This window comes from Panicum virgatum, chromosome 3K (assembly GCF_016808335.1).
Source record: "Panicum virgatum strain AP13 chromosome 3K, P.virgatum_v5, whole genome shotgun sequence".
NCBI lineage: Eukaryota > Viridiplantae > Streptophyta > Magnoliopsida > Poales > Poaceae > Panicum > Panicum virgatum.
The window spans coordinates 40,136,223-40,150,171 of record NC_053138.1 but is presented as its reverse complement, the minus strand read 5'-3'; the positions used below and the strand labels follow the sequence as shown (position 1 = coordinate 40,150,171).

Genomic DNA, 13,949 nt, shown 5'->3' with positions numbered 1-13,949 from the left:
TAAGATCAATCTTTGACCAAAGTTCCATCTAGAAGACCATGCCAAGTCAATTCAAGCCTCGTTAAAATGAAAATACAGAGTACTACTGTAATGAGAAAAATGGTACTGATGTGGTGTGGACGCATTAAATCACTTTTACAACAGCACTACCATGGAGTCAAGCTTACCCCTTGTTAACAAAACGGAGAGGAAAATAATGGAAAACTGAAGAGGCAACCTCTGTTGAGCAAACATACAGTGCTGCAAGGGATGGCTGACCTGAGATGCTATTTTCCCCTAAGCTAATTTGTTTTTCCCCAAGCAACTATGGGTCTATGAGAAAAGTTGTTTGTAGCATATCTATTATTGTGTCGAAAACTGTAATTCAAGTGTTCCCAACAAATATTGTAATAGATGAGGAACAAACATACAGTGCTCCTCAACAGAGGTTAAACCATCCTCTCAAGCTGGGAAAAAAAGTTTGGTTGCTTTGAAACATGAACCTAAACTTCAAATAATCAAAGGGGTATATTTGCTATTAAGACATAAAACGTGGATCAGTTGGGAACAAAATGATAAGAGAGGTCATGGGCTCATTGACCTGCAAGCTGGGAGGCGATGGATGGAGCGGGGGATTTACGGCGACACCGATAGGTAGCAGCAATTTCCATGTCACGAATCAAATTAGCCTGGGGAAAATTGCAAGCGCGCTTCGCTGCGCCCTTTTCAATCACGCTTGTTATGTACCTGATGACATGATATGATTATATTGCATAGTTCTACTGTACGCCAGATTATAATTTACTTATACAATACAAAGAAAAATAAAAAGGGACACCATATGTAGTATGTACGCTATGGAAATAGAAATTGTAGGATGTGATAACTGATGTTTGTAACCCTCACATGAAACTGAGGGGTACCATATATACTTGTGTTGGTAGTTAGTGAATCCCAATCATGTGGTGCAGGCAGAGCATATCCAAGAGGGAAAGTACAGCAAAGCTTGTAAACAAAATGTAAATTGCCTGATCACTATAGCTACATGCATTCCTCATGTACTCGTGTGCAAACACTGATAGACAATGGATTTTTAACTCTAATCACAATCAAAACTTGTATATTAGCATTCTGATGGTCATCACTGTTGATGGTGAAGAGAACCAAAATATTATGTCCAGCTTATTAATATAGAGACAGATATTTCATCAGTAATCTTCATGAGAAGCGTAGAATACAAAGTAGATATTTTGATATGCATACCTATCTGTGGATGCTTATTAAATAATAAAACCATGAAACATGTGATGGTGAACGAATATGTTTCCATTGATGAATTTACTGCTAAAGCATCAGAATTAGAGAATAATTTGTGTACCCAAACTCACGATTTGAATATACAATGATGAAACTGATCCCGCATCTGACGTATTGTGCTGGAACATGAGTCAATACCTCCATGTGTTAAGGCTGCTAGACATTTTGTCGAACACTCTATGGGCAGCAGAGGTGAGTTGTTGCCGCCCTGGCACCGCACACAGCAAGCTGCAGTGTTGCAGCGGCCATGGCAGAAGATTGGACGATGGAGACGACATTAACATGGCATTCGAACTTGCTGAGAAACATAAATGCGAAAAGGGGAGTTCAAGAGGGATGGCGAGGGCCTTCATTACGGCGTCCGCGAGAAACACAGCAAAGGAGCACCGGAGGCGAGCCTGGCGGCCAGGCGCAGGAGGCCGAGCGGTGGAGACAGGCGCTGGAGGCGGCGTGAGCAGAGGCCAGAACGCGGGGGTGAGCGAGGACGCCAGAGGCGAGCTGGACCTAGGGGCGAGCAGATCTGGCCGGCCACAGGCGAGCTGGAGGTGAGGACGACTGTACCTGGCGGGGGCGAGCGGAGGCCGACACAGCTGAGCTGGGGCCGGGCGCTGGAAGCGGGGGCGAGCACGCCGACGGAGGTGAGCTGGAGCTGAGGGCGCGTGACTGCCGCTGGAGGAGAGGGAGAGCTGGAGCGCACGGGCGGGCGGCGAGAAGGATTTCCTAGCGAGCGGACTCGGGGGAGAAGAAGGGCACAGGGGAAACGGTCCGGTCATCAATGGCGGCGCCCTCGAGCAGGGGAGAGGACCGCGGTGTTGGCTCGTAGACGGAGCAGAGGGTGACGCAGGTGGGAGAGGGAAGAGGCAGGCGGCGGCGGGCTTCGGCGGGAGGGCAGGGAGCCAGGGAGGCGACGTAGCGGCCACGCGAGCGCCGGATGCGCGCCAGCGGGGCACGAAGGCCACACGTCAGAAGCATACTTCTGAGGGCACGGATGGATGCGCATCCCTCCTGGCCTATGAAGTTACATATTATGTCCGTGGATTATTCGGTACTCCCTGTGTCAAATGGTAAGTCGCTCTAGATTTTTTTTTCTATCTATAAACATTTGAATATTGATAAATCTAGACAAATATATAAACCACATCAATACCTAGAATTTGGAACCGAGGGAGTATTTGCTGAAATTGGAACCTTTTCTAGCCCTTCATTCCACATAGACATGTAGGGCCTGATTGGTTCGAGGCCAAAGGTGGCCATGTCAAATTTTGACAACATTTTGACCACGTTTGAATCTATATAAATATTTGTCAAAACAAAAAAAAATCTTGTTCACAGAGCTTATTTAGATACCAAATAAGGCCTACAAACAAGAAATTTGTTGTTTGGATAAATATTTATATAGATTTAAACGTTGGTCAAATATTGCCAAAATTTGGCATGGCAACCTTTGGCCTCCAACCAATCAAGCCCGTACTACTACACTACCAATCAAATGCACCATTGAAACACTGTGTTTGTGGATGTTAGTGTGCTGTTTTTATAAATTTGGTCAAAACTAAAAGCAGTTTGACTTGCTATGTTTAAACTTAAAGTTCCGACAAAGCTTCCTGGCAACTGATAATAAATGTTGCCTGGTGGACATAGTTGCTTATTAGTGGATTACAATACAATAGGCAAGGGTGAAATTGTAGCTCACTCTTATCTGACCATGTGACTTGCATGCTTAAAGCTCAAAATAAATCGACTCCTTGCCCCCCAACATCCGACCATCGGATGTATATGTAAGCCTGCACAGGAGCATTAGCGTCGAGACAGCGCTTTGTCAACTGCACAAGCTGATGGAGTCAGTTTACTAGTTTCCTTACAAAGCATATACATGTATTCTCACGAGAGAACGAAACAAATGGCAGTTCAGATACTAGAATCTTCATTGTGAAATGCTCGATTTGCCATCTTCAGAATCAGACCAAGACCAGAGGGAAGGAAATGGATCGTACAACAGAAGGGCTGCAATAGAAACCTAGGTGACAATGGCTAATTTCATCAAGTTCAACATAAGAAAGAAACTGCCATGAGTAAAGTGGATGACGTTTGGACAGGATTTCTATACAACATAAGGAGGCGATAACTTAATTCAACAGAATAAACTATCATGCCTAGTGGAGGTCGAGCTGGGAAGGTTCATATTTCACCAGTGCCAAGTGGTTTCCTTGAAGAATCACCAGAAGCCCAAGCTTGGTAATCTTTAACAAGCTGAAACAAAGAAAAACGAAATCATTTAAGAAATGGTATAAATGTAAACATAAAGATCAGAAATGTTGCTCACGACCATCTCTGGCCTCAGCAGTAGCATCTGGCAATCAAATATATATCCTCCCCATGTATGGCTCTTCCTTTAGGTTATCTAGTTCATATATATGGGATTACAAATAGCAAGTACAACTAAAAACTGAATTATTCATAGGATTGCAAAATAAATGACTTGTGGAAGAACTAGATGCTAGAAGTAAAATAGAGAAATCTTGACTAGAAGTCTTTTTAAAAAATAAAGAAATGTTCATTTTATGTTAATGTGACGTAATTTCCAGAAACACCATTTCTTCTCAAATTCCTATAGCGGTATTTTATCTTATAGACCAACCCATTCTTCACATGCTCCAGCACAAATTCATTTGTAATTCAATGAAACGTGCGCAGCAGCTTGGAAGAAAGAGGAAGGATATGAAATGTTGCTTCCTCTTATTGAAATTACAAGGCCTATTTTGTTTTATTAGAACAAGCATTTGACCAACTATTCCGTTTTTGGAACGTGATTTTTTATACCAAAAGATGTAATTAGATATGTATTAAAAATATTTACTTATGATTATGATTGTATCATGAATGACATATTAATAGAGTACATATCGTATAAAGTATTGTCCCAACAAAACGAAGTACACCTTGTGATTTCAAGCAAAAGGGAGTAATAAACAATTAGCCATAGCACATCAAATAAAATTAAATTAACCTGATTCAGAAATCTTGGAAGCATGACTCGGAGTAACTGCTCAAGCACTTGCGTGCCACTTGATTCAATTGCTTGAACTGGTATTGCTCGAAATGGAAAAGGTATATCGATTGCAACCTGAAGGTTACCACAATAAGCTGTGTGTTCATCTCAGATTAACTATGTAAGCCGGGAGCTTAAAAGTGCACTACCTCTATTGTAGTATCTGATGTGAGCTGTTGAAGGGTCGAATCTTTCAAACTGCTGTTGCAGAAAACCTTGTTCACCATGGAAGCTGCATCCCACAGCAAATCATGTCAATGATATCCTGGAACAAGGGTTCAATAGTTTATTTTAGAGTATGCCAAAAAAAAAACTCTATGAATGAAATGCCCTATGTATAAAAAATTGCTAGATGAGCTAACATAGGTAGACCATGAAAAATCTGTGGTTATGCCAGTACAACCATATTTGCCTTTCTTTGTCGATCAGAACCATACATGAACCTCGACAAATTATTCATCATCATCATCATAGCCTTTTAATCCCAAGCAAGTTGGGGTAGGCTAGAGTTGAAACACAAATCAAACCGAAAAGCAAGAGGGATTTTTTTTTGAAAAAAAAAGCTTTTGAAAAGACAACTTTTAACAAGGAAAACAAGGGTTTCAAAAGATTTTTAGCAAGAAGCACAAGAGCCTAATCAAGGCTCAGGCACGTGGATAGCTGCTTTCCAAGCAGCTCTATCCAAAGCTAACTCTCTCGTTATATTCCAATCTTTTAGATCTCTCTTAACTGCGTTCTCCCAGGTCAATTTTGGCCGGCCCCTACCTCTCTTCGCGTCATTGTTCCTCCTCATGATGCCGCTATGCACTGGTGCCTCTGGGGGTCTTCGTTGCACATGCCCAAACCATCTTAGTCGGTGTTGCACGAGCTTTTCTTCAATTGGGGCTAACCCTAGACGATCTCGTATCTCGTCGTTTCGAACTCGATCCATCCTTGTATGCCCACAGATCCAACGCAACATCCGCATCTCCGCAACACTTAGTTGTTGAATATGTCTTCTTTTAGTGGGCCTGGGCCAACATTCTGCACCGTACAACATCGCAGCTCTAATAGCCGTCTATAGAACTTGCCTTTTAGCTTTTGAGGTACCCTCTTGTCACATAGAACACCAGAAGCTTGACGCCATTAAAAAATCCAGTAACCAAAGAAAAGTATATATAAAGAGAATACGAATTAAGAACAACGTTGTCCATAAGTTAGCTGAGACCTATGACTTTATGAGGATATGCCAACGTGTTATGGGTGACTTTGCCCTTTCTAAAACAAGCAATAGAATCACACAGAATAGAGAAGGGTACCTTCATGCATATTGTAGGAAGGACAGATTGTGTATAATGGATTGGATGTATTGCATGGAGCTTTTGGGCTGTATATATATGAGTACAAGACTTAGGGGCAAGGCACCTCCCTGGATACATATGGAAGTCCTAGATAGATAAGACTCCTAACCACATACGACACCTTGTACTGCCAATTATACTCTTAACACATTTTGTTACACATAGTGGCGGACCCAGAAACTGAAGCGAGCCTGGGCAAAATCCATAGCAGCTCCACTATCCATCTCTAGATGTGCCATAGATGACTAACTTATAACATTGTTCTATTGTCATTCCTATGTTGGAGCCCAGGCAGGCGCCCTAGGTCGCTAGGCCCTGGGTCTGCCACTGGTTACATAGAATAGCATTATACTTCAATTTGAAGGGTCAATTGGTAAGGTTATCAAAGGCAATGTCGTAGTAGAATGACACTTAGAAAAAGAACACCGAAAATTTATATGATCTTACAGGTTTGGGGCAGTTGGAAGGAGAGGGGTATTATTTTCAAACAATTTATTTTTTGTTCATAAACCAAGTTGTGATCCCAGAAGTAAGGATTAGCCATTATTAGAAACAAAATCAAAGTGTTGTAAGCATGGCGGTGTGGGATTGACCATTGCAAGCAACAGAAATCAACTCACTGTAAGCAATGTTGTGTATGAGAGGATTCCCTATTTTAGTTTTCATACCATTGTGATTAAGGTTATACCAACCAGTTTAGCACCAACCACTTTATCTGGCATGACAATGAAACACGTTTCAGCTTCTTTGAGCATTGATTAAGATATTATTTAGAATCCTGTCGGCTGAGCCAGTGACTATTGACTAACACCAAGCAGCAATCAGGCAAGCAGGTACCTAGTCCAGTAACCCAAACAGCACAATACCAACAACAAAGTTTACCTGAGAACTTGTCATTCTGTGCCTCCACAAGTGGTGATCCCTCCAGCTGCAAACAAAACCAACTAACTGTGTCAGCGAGACACTAATCGCCGCCATTATTGAGGCATGAAGTGTACGGGCGTTACCTTGCAGGAGAGGAGGCGAATGCAGCAGCCGTTGGGCTCCTCATCGACGCGGACGAGTAGGACGGGGCAGACCTCAAGCGCGAAGAAGCGGAAGCGGTACACGTAGCATCGGAAGGTGGAGTCGTCAACGCGCTCGATGCGCTCGGCGTCCAGCACCGAGTACTGGCTCGCCGGCAAGCTCATGTACTCCGCTGCTGGAGCAGGCAGACATATATCTCAAGCGACCACGAGGTTTGGGGAGAGCGGGGTGGGGGGAGGAGGCTCCGGGTACCCAGGGGGCGGGCCAGCTGCTGGACGGAGACGGACTCGGAGCGGCGGGCGACGAACCGCGCCTTGGGGGCGGACGAGGACGACGAGACGGCGGATGACGACGACGAGGAGGAGGAGGCGCGGACGACGGCGCGGGACCGGCAGAAGGCGGCATGGACCGGAGGCGGCGAGCGAAGGGACGCAGCCATTGCGCTAGTCTGTGACTGCTGTCGCGTGCGTGGCCCGCGTCGGTCGCCGGTGAGTGGCTGCGCGCGGTTGCGTCCCGCTAGGGACCGGGCTTGAGGGGAATTTCTGGGTCCAGTCTCTCGTGATCCTTTTTCTCATTGGACGGATAAGATGCAGTGGGAATGGGATCTGGCGTCATGGAGTGGACCTCGCGCTTCACAAGTTCCCGGGTGGGCCATGTGCTCCCTCCATTTTTTAGGAAAAAATCTGCATCACCGCCAGGGTTGGACTACGTAACCCCCAATTTATGAAACGGTCTATTATCACCACTTGAACTTTTCAAAACCGGTCAAATTACCTCTAAAGTAGTTTTGAAAAATTATAATAAATCACAGAAAAATCATATAATGGAAAATCCAATTGTGTTGGACTCCAAATAAGTATATCTACACAGTAAACATATAATACAGTATGCTTTACCATATTTTTTTACATCTATGAAGAAAACCATAGATCTAAATCTACAGCAAAAAAATGTATAAAAGCATAACATATTATATGTTCATTGTGTAGATCTACTCATCTGAAGTCAAACACAATTGGATTTTCTATTTTATGATTTTTCTGTGATTTACTATGATTTTTCAAAACTGCTTAGGGGTAATTTGACCGGCTTTAAAAAGTTCAGGAGTGATATAAATCATTTCATAGATTGGGAGCTATGTAGTCCAACTCCATAGGTTGGGGGGTGATGTAGACTTTTCCAACCTTATAGGCACGGAGCGAATCGGATGCCCTCCGCGCTCCTGGCCCCACCGCGGGCCCCACGCCGACTCCACCGCCTTTCTTCGCCCGGCCCCACCGCGTCGCTGCCTTGCCGCCCCGTTCCCTTCCGCCCGCTCGCCTCTCCCTCGCACCCCGACGCCGCCGCCGCCCCTCACCCGCGGCCCGCGTCATCCACCGCCACCCGCGCCTCCGTCTCCTCTGCCGGATCCGGCGCCGCCGGTGCGTCCCGCCACGGCCTCCTCCGTCCTCGCACCACTGATGCCCGTCACCTTGCCCATCCTCAGGCGGACCCGTCTCCTCCTGCGCGCCCCCCACCGCATCTCCTTCACAGGTTCCAGTGCCACCATCACCATCGCCTCCTCCGGCCTCGCGCCCGCCAGATCCGTCGCCGCCTTGACCGGGTCGCTTCTCCGCCCGCGCCTCCCCTCCGGGTCAGGCCTCCAACTCCGCCACCGCGCCGCCGCCGGATCCGCCTCGAACTCAACGACCGCGTCGCCGCTGGGATGGCCTCCAGTTGCCTCATCGTCGTGTCCGCCTGCGCCGCCCTCGCCTCCGTCGGGCCGCCGCGCCATTGCCTCCGCGGCGCCGCCGGATCTGCCTCGACCTGCGCTGCGACGCTGGGTTGCCTCCCTTTCGCTGTCCGCCACCGCCGCCTCCTCCGTGGTGGTCCGGAGGCGGGGCCAGCCTGTGCCAGTCATGTGCTATCGCCGCGGCGCCTTGCTTGCCTACCTCTTCCTGCTCCGGCCGCTCCGTCCCTCCCATCGCCGCCGCCCAAGACGAGGCGGATCCGGCTACGCGGTGCGGGCTCCGGCGGCCGCGGCTCCACGACGCTCGAGGCCACCTCCGACGGCTACAGGTCCTGGTCCCGTGGCGCAGCGATGGCGCCACGACGGCGCGTGTCCACATGTTCGGCCATCTACGACCACGGATGGCGCATACCTCGCACAGGTCAACAGGTTCATGCCGCTCCGCCCAGGCTACTCGCTCGCCGCGACCCAGCCACGCCCCGCATCGAGCCGTCTGCGCCGGGGCCACCGCCGCGAGCCGGCCGCGTCCCTGCCGCAGTCAGCCAGCCGAGCCTGGGCGCGCGACTGCCTTCCTCCTCCGCGACGGCTCCTCCTCATCCTCGGCTGCCGCCGCTGCAGTCCCACAGTTACACCTCCATTGGTTCACCCCCGCCACCGAGGTCCTCTCCTATCCTTCTCATCCACAGTCCCTGCAACTTCTCCTCTCCATCAAACTCTCGCCTTCTTCAACCCTGCCGGACTCGGGGAGCCCGTGCTGCCGTCGCAGGTCAATCTCTGCAGCCAAGCGATGCTAGCCTCCGTGCAATTCCTCTTCATCTGCGCCCTCGAGGAGCACGACACGACGGCCGTCAAATTCGCGACCAAATCTGGGGTCCTCACCGCCAAGAAGGTTCCTGCCCGGGAGATCGTAGGCGTCTCTGGCGAGGAGAAGCTCCTCATCGAGATTGATTTTCCTTGTGACTCAGCACTTCCAGTGCGATGTTGCCGAGCAGCCATCCATTCCCTGGACCTCCGTCGTCAATGCTCGCAGATCAACCGCTGATGCTAACAGTGTCACAGTCCAAGTATGAGACAAGTTCAGAAGAATTTGCTGATGCTGTAGAAGTAGCAGCTTGCAGCAAAGAAGTAGCAGAAGTATCTCTAGAAAGATTAAGAGTAGAATGGAGCAGTGAAGTGCCCCCACCATTACCACCAGAAGAACTTGAATCATCCTCATAGATTTCATCCCAAGCAGACCTTTTCTTACCAGACAGGTTTTGTGGGACAGTCCTCCTCAACCTGACATCTCCAAACTTCTGGCCCCGACCAAAACCCCCAGTGGTCTCGCTACTCTTCTGGCCCCGACCAAAACCCCAGTGGTCTCGCTCTCGCCTCCAACTCAACTCGTTCTCGCCAGGCACCGCCAAGCGAGCGCTCCTCTCCCAAACCGCGGCGCCGGAGCGTCCGTCTCTCCGTAGACCGCGCCGCGACGCCAGGCACACGCTGAGACCGATGCACGTGGGCGCCAGCAGCGGGAGGAGCGACCGCGGCGCCGGAGCCTCCGTCTTCGTAGACCGCCGCGTCACCGTCTTCTCCGCCAACGGTCGCCTCGACCAAGTCGGTGAGTGCGCTGTGCGCGGGCACGGAAAACCACGAAACCCGAAGCTCCGCGCCGCCCGCCGGCTGCGGTATCTGATGGTCCTTCACTCCTCATCCGCGTCTCCTTTGCATATTACGCGTGGAACGCCACGAGGTTGGCGGGCGTCACCTCGGTCGGCATCCGCGGGGCGGACTCCGTCTGCGTCGTCGACCAGAGGAAGGCGAGCGCGCCCAAGGTGAGTGCCCCTGGCCCCGCGCGCCCGCGGCGGGGATCGGTCCAAGTTTAGCCTCTCGCGTTTGCTTGATTAATCGATCTGATGCTCTTCTGCTTGCTTGCTTCTAGGACAAGTTGCTGGACATGACCAGCGTTTCGCGCCTGTTCCCGATCACCGAGCGGCTGGGGTTGTTGCTTGCCACGGGGATCAGAGGTGACTTCACTAGCGCTTGCTTACTGTAGTTATTTCTCCCGAACTCTTAGCAGAACGTATGCGCTGCAAGCTGTCTGATCCACTCTCCGATTGCTTTAATGCTAATGTGGCTCAACTTGTTACGGTTTTGGGGTGATGTCGCTCGGGAGTTACGGGGTAATGGCGTAATACACCATGCGCCGTGGCGTAGCGTTGCTTTATTAATTGCGTGTCATGAGGGCGTTTGAAAATTGAAACTGCATGGCGTATCTTCAAAATCCACCTAGGGACTTTTAAAAATTTTAATTGAGCTCTGAGCTCTGTAGACTTGCATTTGGGTCGTTGACACACCAACATATATAATGTAATCATATTGAATTTGATGATCTGAAACCTTTGGTTATACACTGCAAAGGATCAATTCGACTGTCCTCTTTTATAATGCATAATGCATTACTGCATCACTTCGTGGAAGTTGGTTTTATTGATTGTTATGAGCCATTTCTGCCTTATGTTCATGAGCATCGAATGCATCATTGCTAGCTTGACACTGCTTGCAGTGTGGCTCACACTGGCTCTGCCAATTTATTACTTCTGTTTCTAATCACCATTGATCCATTGCATCAGAGCATTGGTTTGGTACCTAGTTGAACATCAGACCACTGCCAATAATTTTAACATCTGAAATGGTTTAGAATTTACTGTTGAAATTTGAACTAACTGAATCACCATAGACCGGTACTGCACAGAGCACCAAAGATGGTAACATCAAAACATGACACTTTAGTAATGTTTATTTGTATGCTTGTTTTAGAATGCTGATAATCATAGCTATGTCTTCAATCTTCATTACAGGTGAGGGAAGAGCATTGGCTCATGAGGCAACGAATCAAGCTGGAAAATTCTGTTCCAAATTGGGATATGAAATGTCTGCTGATGTTTTGGCACAATGGTAAATATTGACCTCAAGGAAATAGATAATAGATCAGGACTTCACACTGGTAGTGTCTATAATTGCTTCCTAACATGAAACTAATTCTATCTACATCATTAGTTAAATCCCACTCATGCTCAGTGTCATGTACTCGTGTTGGATGTATGAGAGGACACTGAGATATCCTCTCGAAAGTATTTATCCTGATTTATGCATACGTTTTGTCTATCTGTTGATCTTGCACAATAAGTTGAAGTAAAGAAATTAAGCGGGGCCTGTGAATTTCAAACAACGTACTGTGCAGGGAGTCAGGGGTCGTCACAAACCAAAACAATGTTATATTTACTGTGTATAATATTTCCATCAATGATAATTTTTATATAAACACGATTTTTTTCAATAACCTGGCATACTTCTGTATTTAAACAGTGATCTTCTGCATGTAACCAACTGTATATGCTTGTTTCTTCACAGGATTGCAGATAGAACCAAGATCTAGACTCAGTATGGTGCCAAGAGACCTTCTGGAGTTGGTTAGTGCAATGAGACTTACATATTTTCTTTAGAAAGGCGGCAAGAGTTTTGCCGAAATTTTATTAGACAAATAAAAGGGAAAAAACACAAACGTAACCAATTACAACCAACTTACAATTAAACTCAGAGACTTACATATTTGAGGGTGGTGTTCCTTCTCCACAATAAAATGGGAGTGGTGGAACCTGCAACCATGCGTTTACAATTTTCTGTTATATATCTTAATGCTTAGAGCCTTAGACCGCCCTTGTACTCTTCTACGCAGTTGCTATGATTTTGGGCATTGATGAAGAGAAAGAAACTCCACAGCTTTCTACATGTGATCCTGCTGGGTATTTCTTGAGTCACAAGGTATTTATTATTCAGGAAATTTGAGCTACTCACTGACTCCCTTGGTTCATCCAACTCATAATGCAAACTAATCGTTTATCTTTTGGATGATTTTCACGTCTGCAGATAAGACAGTGTTTATTTATAAATTCTGTAGAAACTTATTAGTTTTTTGCCTCGATAAACATTCTCGATGGATAAACTTATATCATCCCATTTTACCTGCATCATTTTGGAATACATTCTATATCAGAAAGACATGACTTCTCCCATGCATTCTTCTCAGGCAGCAAGTGCTGGTCAAAGGGATAGGGAGGCTGTCAACTTTCTTGAGAAGAAAACGAAGAACAATCCTTCACTATCATTTCAGGAAACCGTTCAGGTGCGTGTGTTTTCATTTATCTAGAGCAAACTCAGTGAAGGTATGCAACACCTCCAGTGGATGAATAGAGACAAGAATCATGTGATTTACTGCGCATGACCATCTTCCTGGTGTCTTTTTAAAATTAGTTTGAGCATAACCTTTTTATTTGCGATGTTTTTTGCATGATTTTTTTTATCATATCGATTCCTGTCAAGTGTCAACGCATAATACAGTAGGGTGTTAGCTATTCCATATTCTGTGCTTGTGAAGTTGTGAGTTACTGTGGTTCAGTCCAGTTTTGATTTAATCTTCTCCCGTTTCCAGATGGCAATATCAGCATTGCAGTTCGCACTGAAGGTGGACCTCAAAGCCAATGTCCAGGCGCTTGATGTCCCCGGCATGTACCGCCACCAGGTGTGCACTCCCTTCATCTCAATTGAGCCGCCTTTCGGTTTTCGTTGCCCCCACGCATAGCGTGGCCTCGTGCACGCTTGCTGTATTGTCTGATTGAACGTGATCTGACAATGTCTCTGGTTCAGAATACCCAAGGATCGGGTGGTGAAGAGACTACATTAAGGTTTTCGATATTGAGAAAGTGGTATAAAGCCCTTGAAAGCTTAAGAGCTGATATTGAGTTTGCTAAGAAAAGGAGACTTTCAACTTCTGCTCCAAAGACAGTTAGTTCGCTCCAGGTGAGACCTGTTTCCTTCGTGTAATCTGCAATCATGCAACTTGACTTTTTGTTGTAACTCACCGACCTGTACGGCTGTACCACTTGCAGAATGAAGTTGTGTTCTCACTTAATGGATCAAAATTCATGATTCTCTTCAGTTACATCAACGCCATAATTCATTACCGGCTTTGGAATTATGTAAGGGGAACCTGTGTGGATTTGCAAACAATATTTGGAACAGATAAGAAATTTTATACCACAGCTTGTGAAGATACCTTCCATCTTCTGGTTGAGTTTGAGGAAGATCTAATTGATCTGATCATTGATGGCAAACAGTTTTGGTTCCATGCTATAATCAAGATCTATTCCATCAAGTTTCTTCGGACTGGTAATGATGACTACATGGAGGGAGTGGACTGCAAAGAGTTGAATTTTTCAGGCCAATACAAGGATATAGCACCCAACAATGATGCTGGAGAAATTCCCATTGGTATACCTGCTCTTAAGAGTGCATTCAAGGCTTCCAGTGATTATTGTGGACAAACATCCCCTGAATTACAGAAAGCTATTGTCACGTGGGTTATTTATTTTGGTGAGTCACCAAAATTTCACTATGTCTTCTTGGCATGCTGCAAATTTATAGTCATGGAAAAGTTCGACACGCTAAATAAAGTTGACAAAGGTCTAGG

At 46.7% G+C, this 13,949-nt stretch overlaps 2 protein-coding genes and 1 pseudogene across 8 annotated transcripts in view; 1 reads left to right on the top strand and 2 right to left on the bottom strand.

Moving 5' to 3' along the window:
* Positions 1 to 1,934, bottom strand: part of LOC120699177 (protein SHOOT GRAVITROPISM 6-like) — a 33,057-nt gene extending 31,123 nt beyond the window's left edge. The window contains exons 1-2 of one of the 3 annotated variants that reach the window (XM_039983067.1): positions 1,858 to 1,934; positions 581 to 726 (exon numbers count right to left, since the gene is read on the bottom strand). The gene's annotated coding sequence lies outside the window, so the exon portion shown is untranslated. Of the gene's footprint in view, positions 1 to 580; positions 727 to 1,367; positions 1,805 to 1,857 lie in introns of those variants that run through there. The other 2 variants (XM_039983065.1, XM_039983066.1) reach the window with 2 other exon arrangements.
* A 1,062-nt stretch (positions 1,935 to 2,996) lies between these two features.
* Positions 2,997 to 7,366, bottom strand: LOC120699181 (uncharacterized protein SYNPCC7002_A1590-like). 5 transcript variants are annotated; one of them, XM_039983072.1, is made up of 7 exons: positions 6,964 to 7,366; positions 6,693 to 6,886; positions 6,568 to 6,613; positions 4,495 to 4,577; positions 4,304 to 4,420; positions 3,450 to 3,546; positions 2,997 to 3,080 (listed from the first exon to the last, which is right to left on the bottom strand). In XM_039983072.1, exons 1-6 carry the CDS (start codon positions 7,148 to 7,150, stop codon positions 3,475 to 3,477), a joined length of 699 nt encoding a protein of 232 aa, XP_039839006.1. In that variant the 5' UTR covers positions 7,151 to 7,366; the 3' UTR covers positions 2,997 to 3,080; positions 3,450 to 3,474. The 5 variants fall into 5 exon arrangements, 4 of the variants coding, with proteins under 4 accessions (XP_039839006.1, XP_039839004.1, XP_039839005.1 ...); XM_039983070.1 differs by lacking the exon at positions 2,997 to 3,080 and adding an exon at positions 3,112 to 3,313; XM_039983071.1 differs by lacking the exon at positions 2,997 to 3,080 and adding an exon at positions 3,112 to 3,300.
* A 3,555-nt stretch (positions 7,367 to 10,921) lies between these two features.
* Positions 10,922 to 13,110, top strand: LOC120699182 (annotated as a pseudogene).
* Positions 13,111 to 13,949: the final 839 nt, after the last annotated feature.

Bases quoted from the DNA above. Each gene is read 5' to 3' on its own strand.
- LOC120699181 (XM_039983072.1), bottom strand. From the start codon at position 7,150: ATGGCTGCGTCCCTTCGCTCGCCGCCTCCGGTCCATGCCGCCTTCTGC. The intron at 6,887-6,963 runs GTACCCGGAGCC...TGCCTGCTCCAG, and splicing joins GCAGCTGGCCCGCCCCCTGG to CAGCGGAGTACATGAGCTTG. The intron at 6,614-6,692 runs GTAACGCCCGTA...TTTTGTTTGCAG, and splicing joins TTCGCCTCCTCTCCTGCAAG to CTGGAGGGATCACCACTTGT.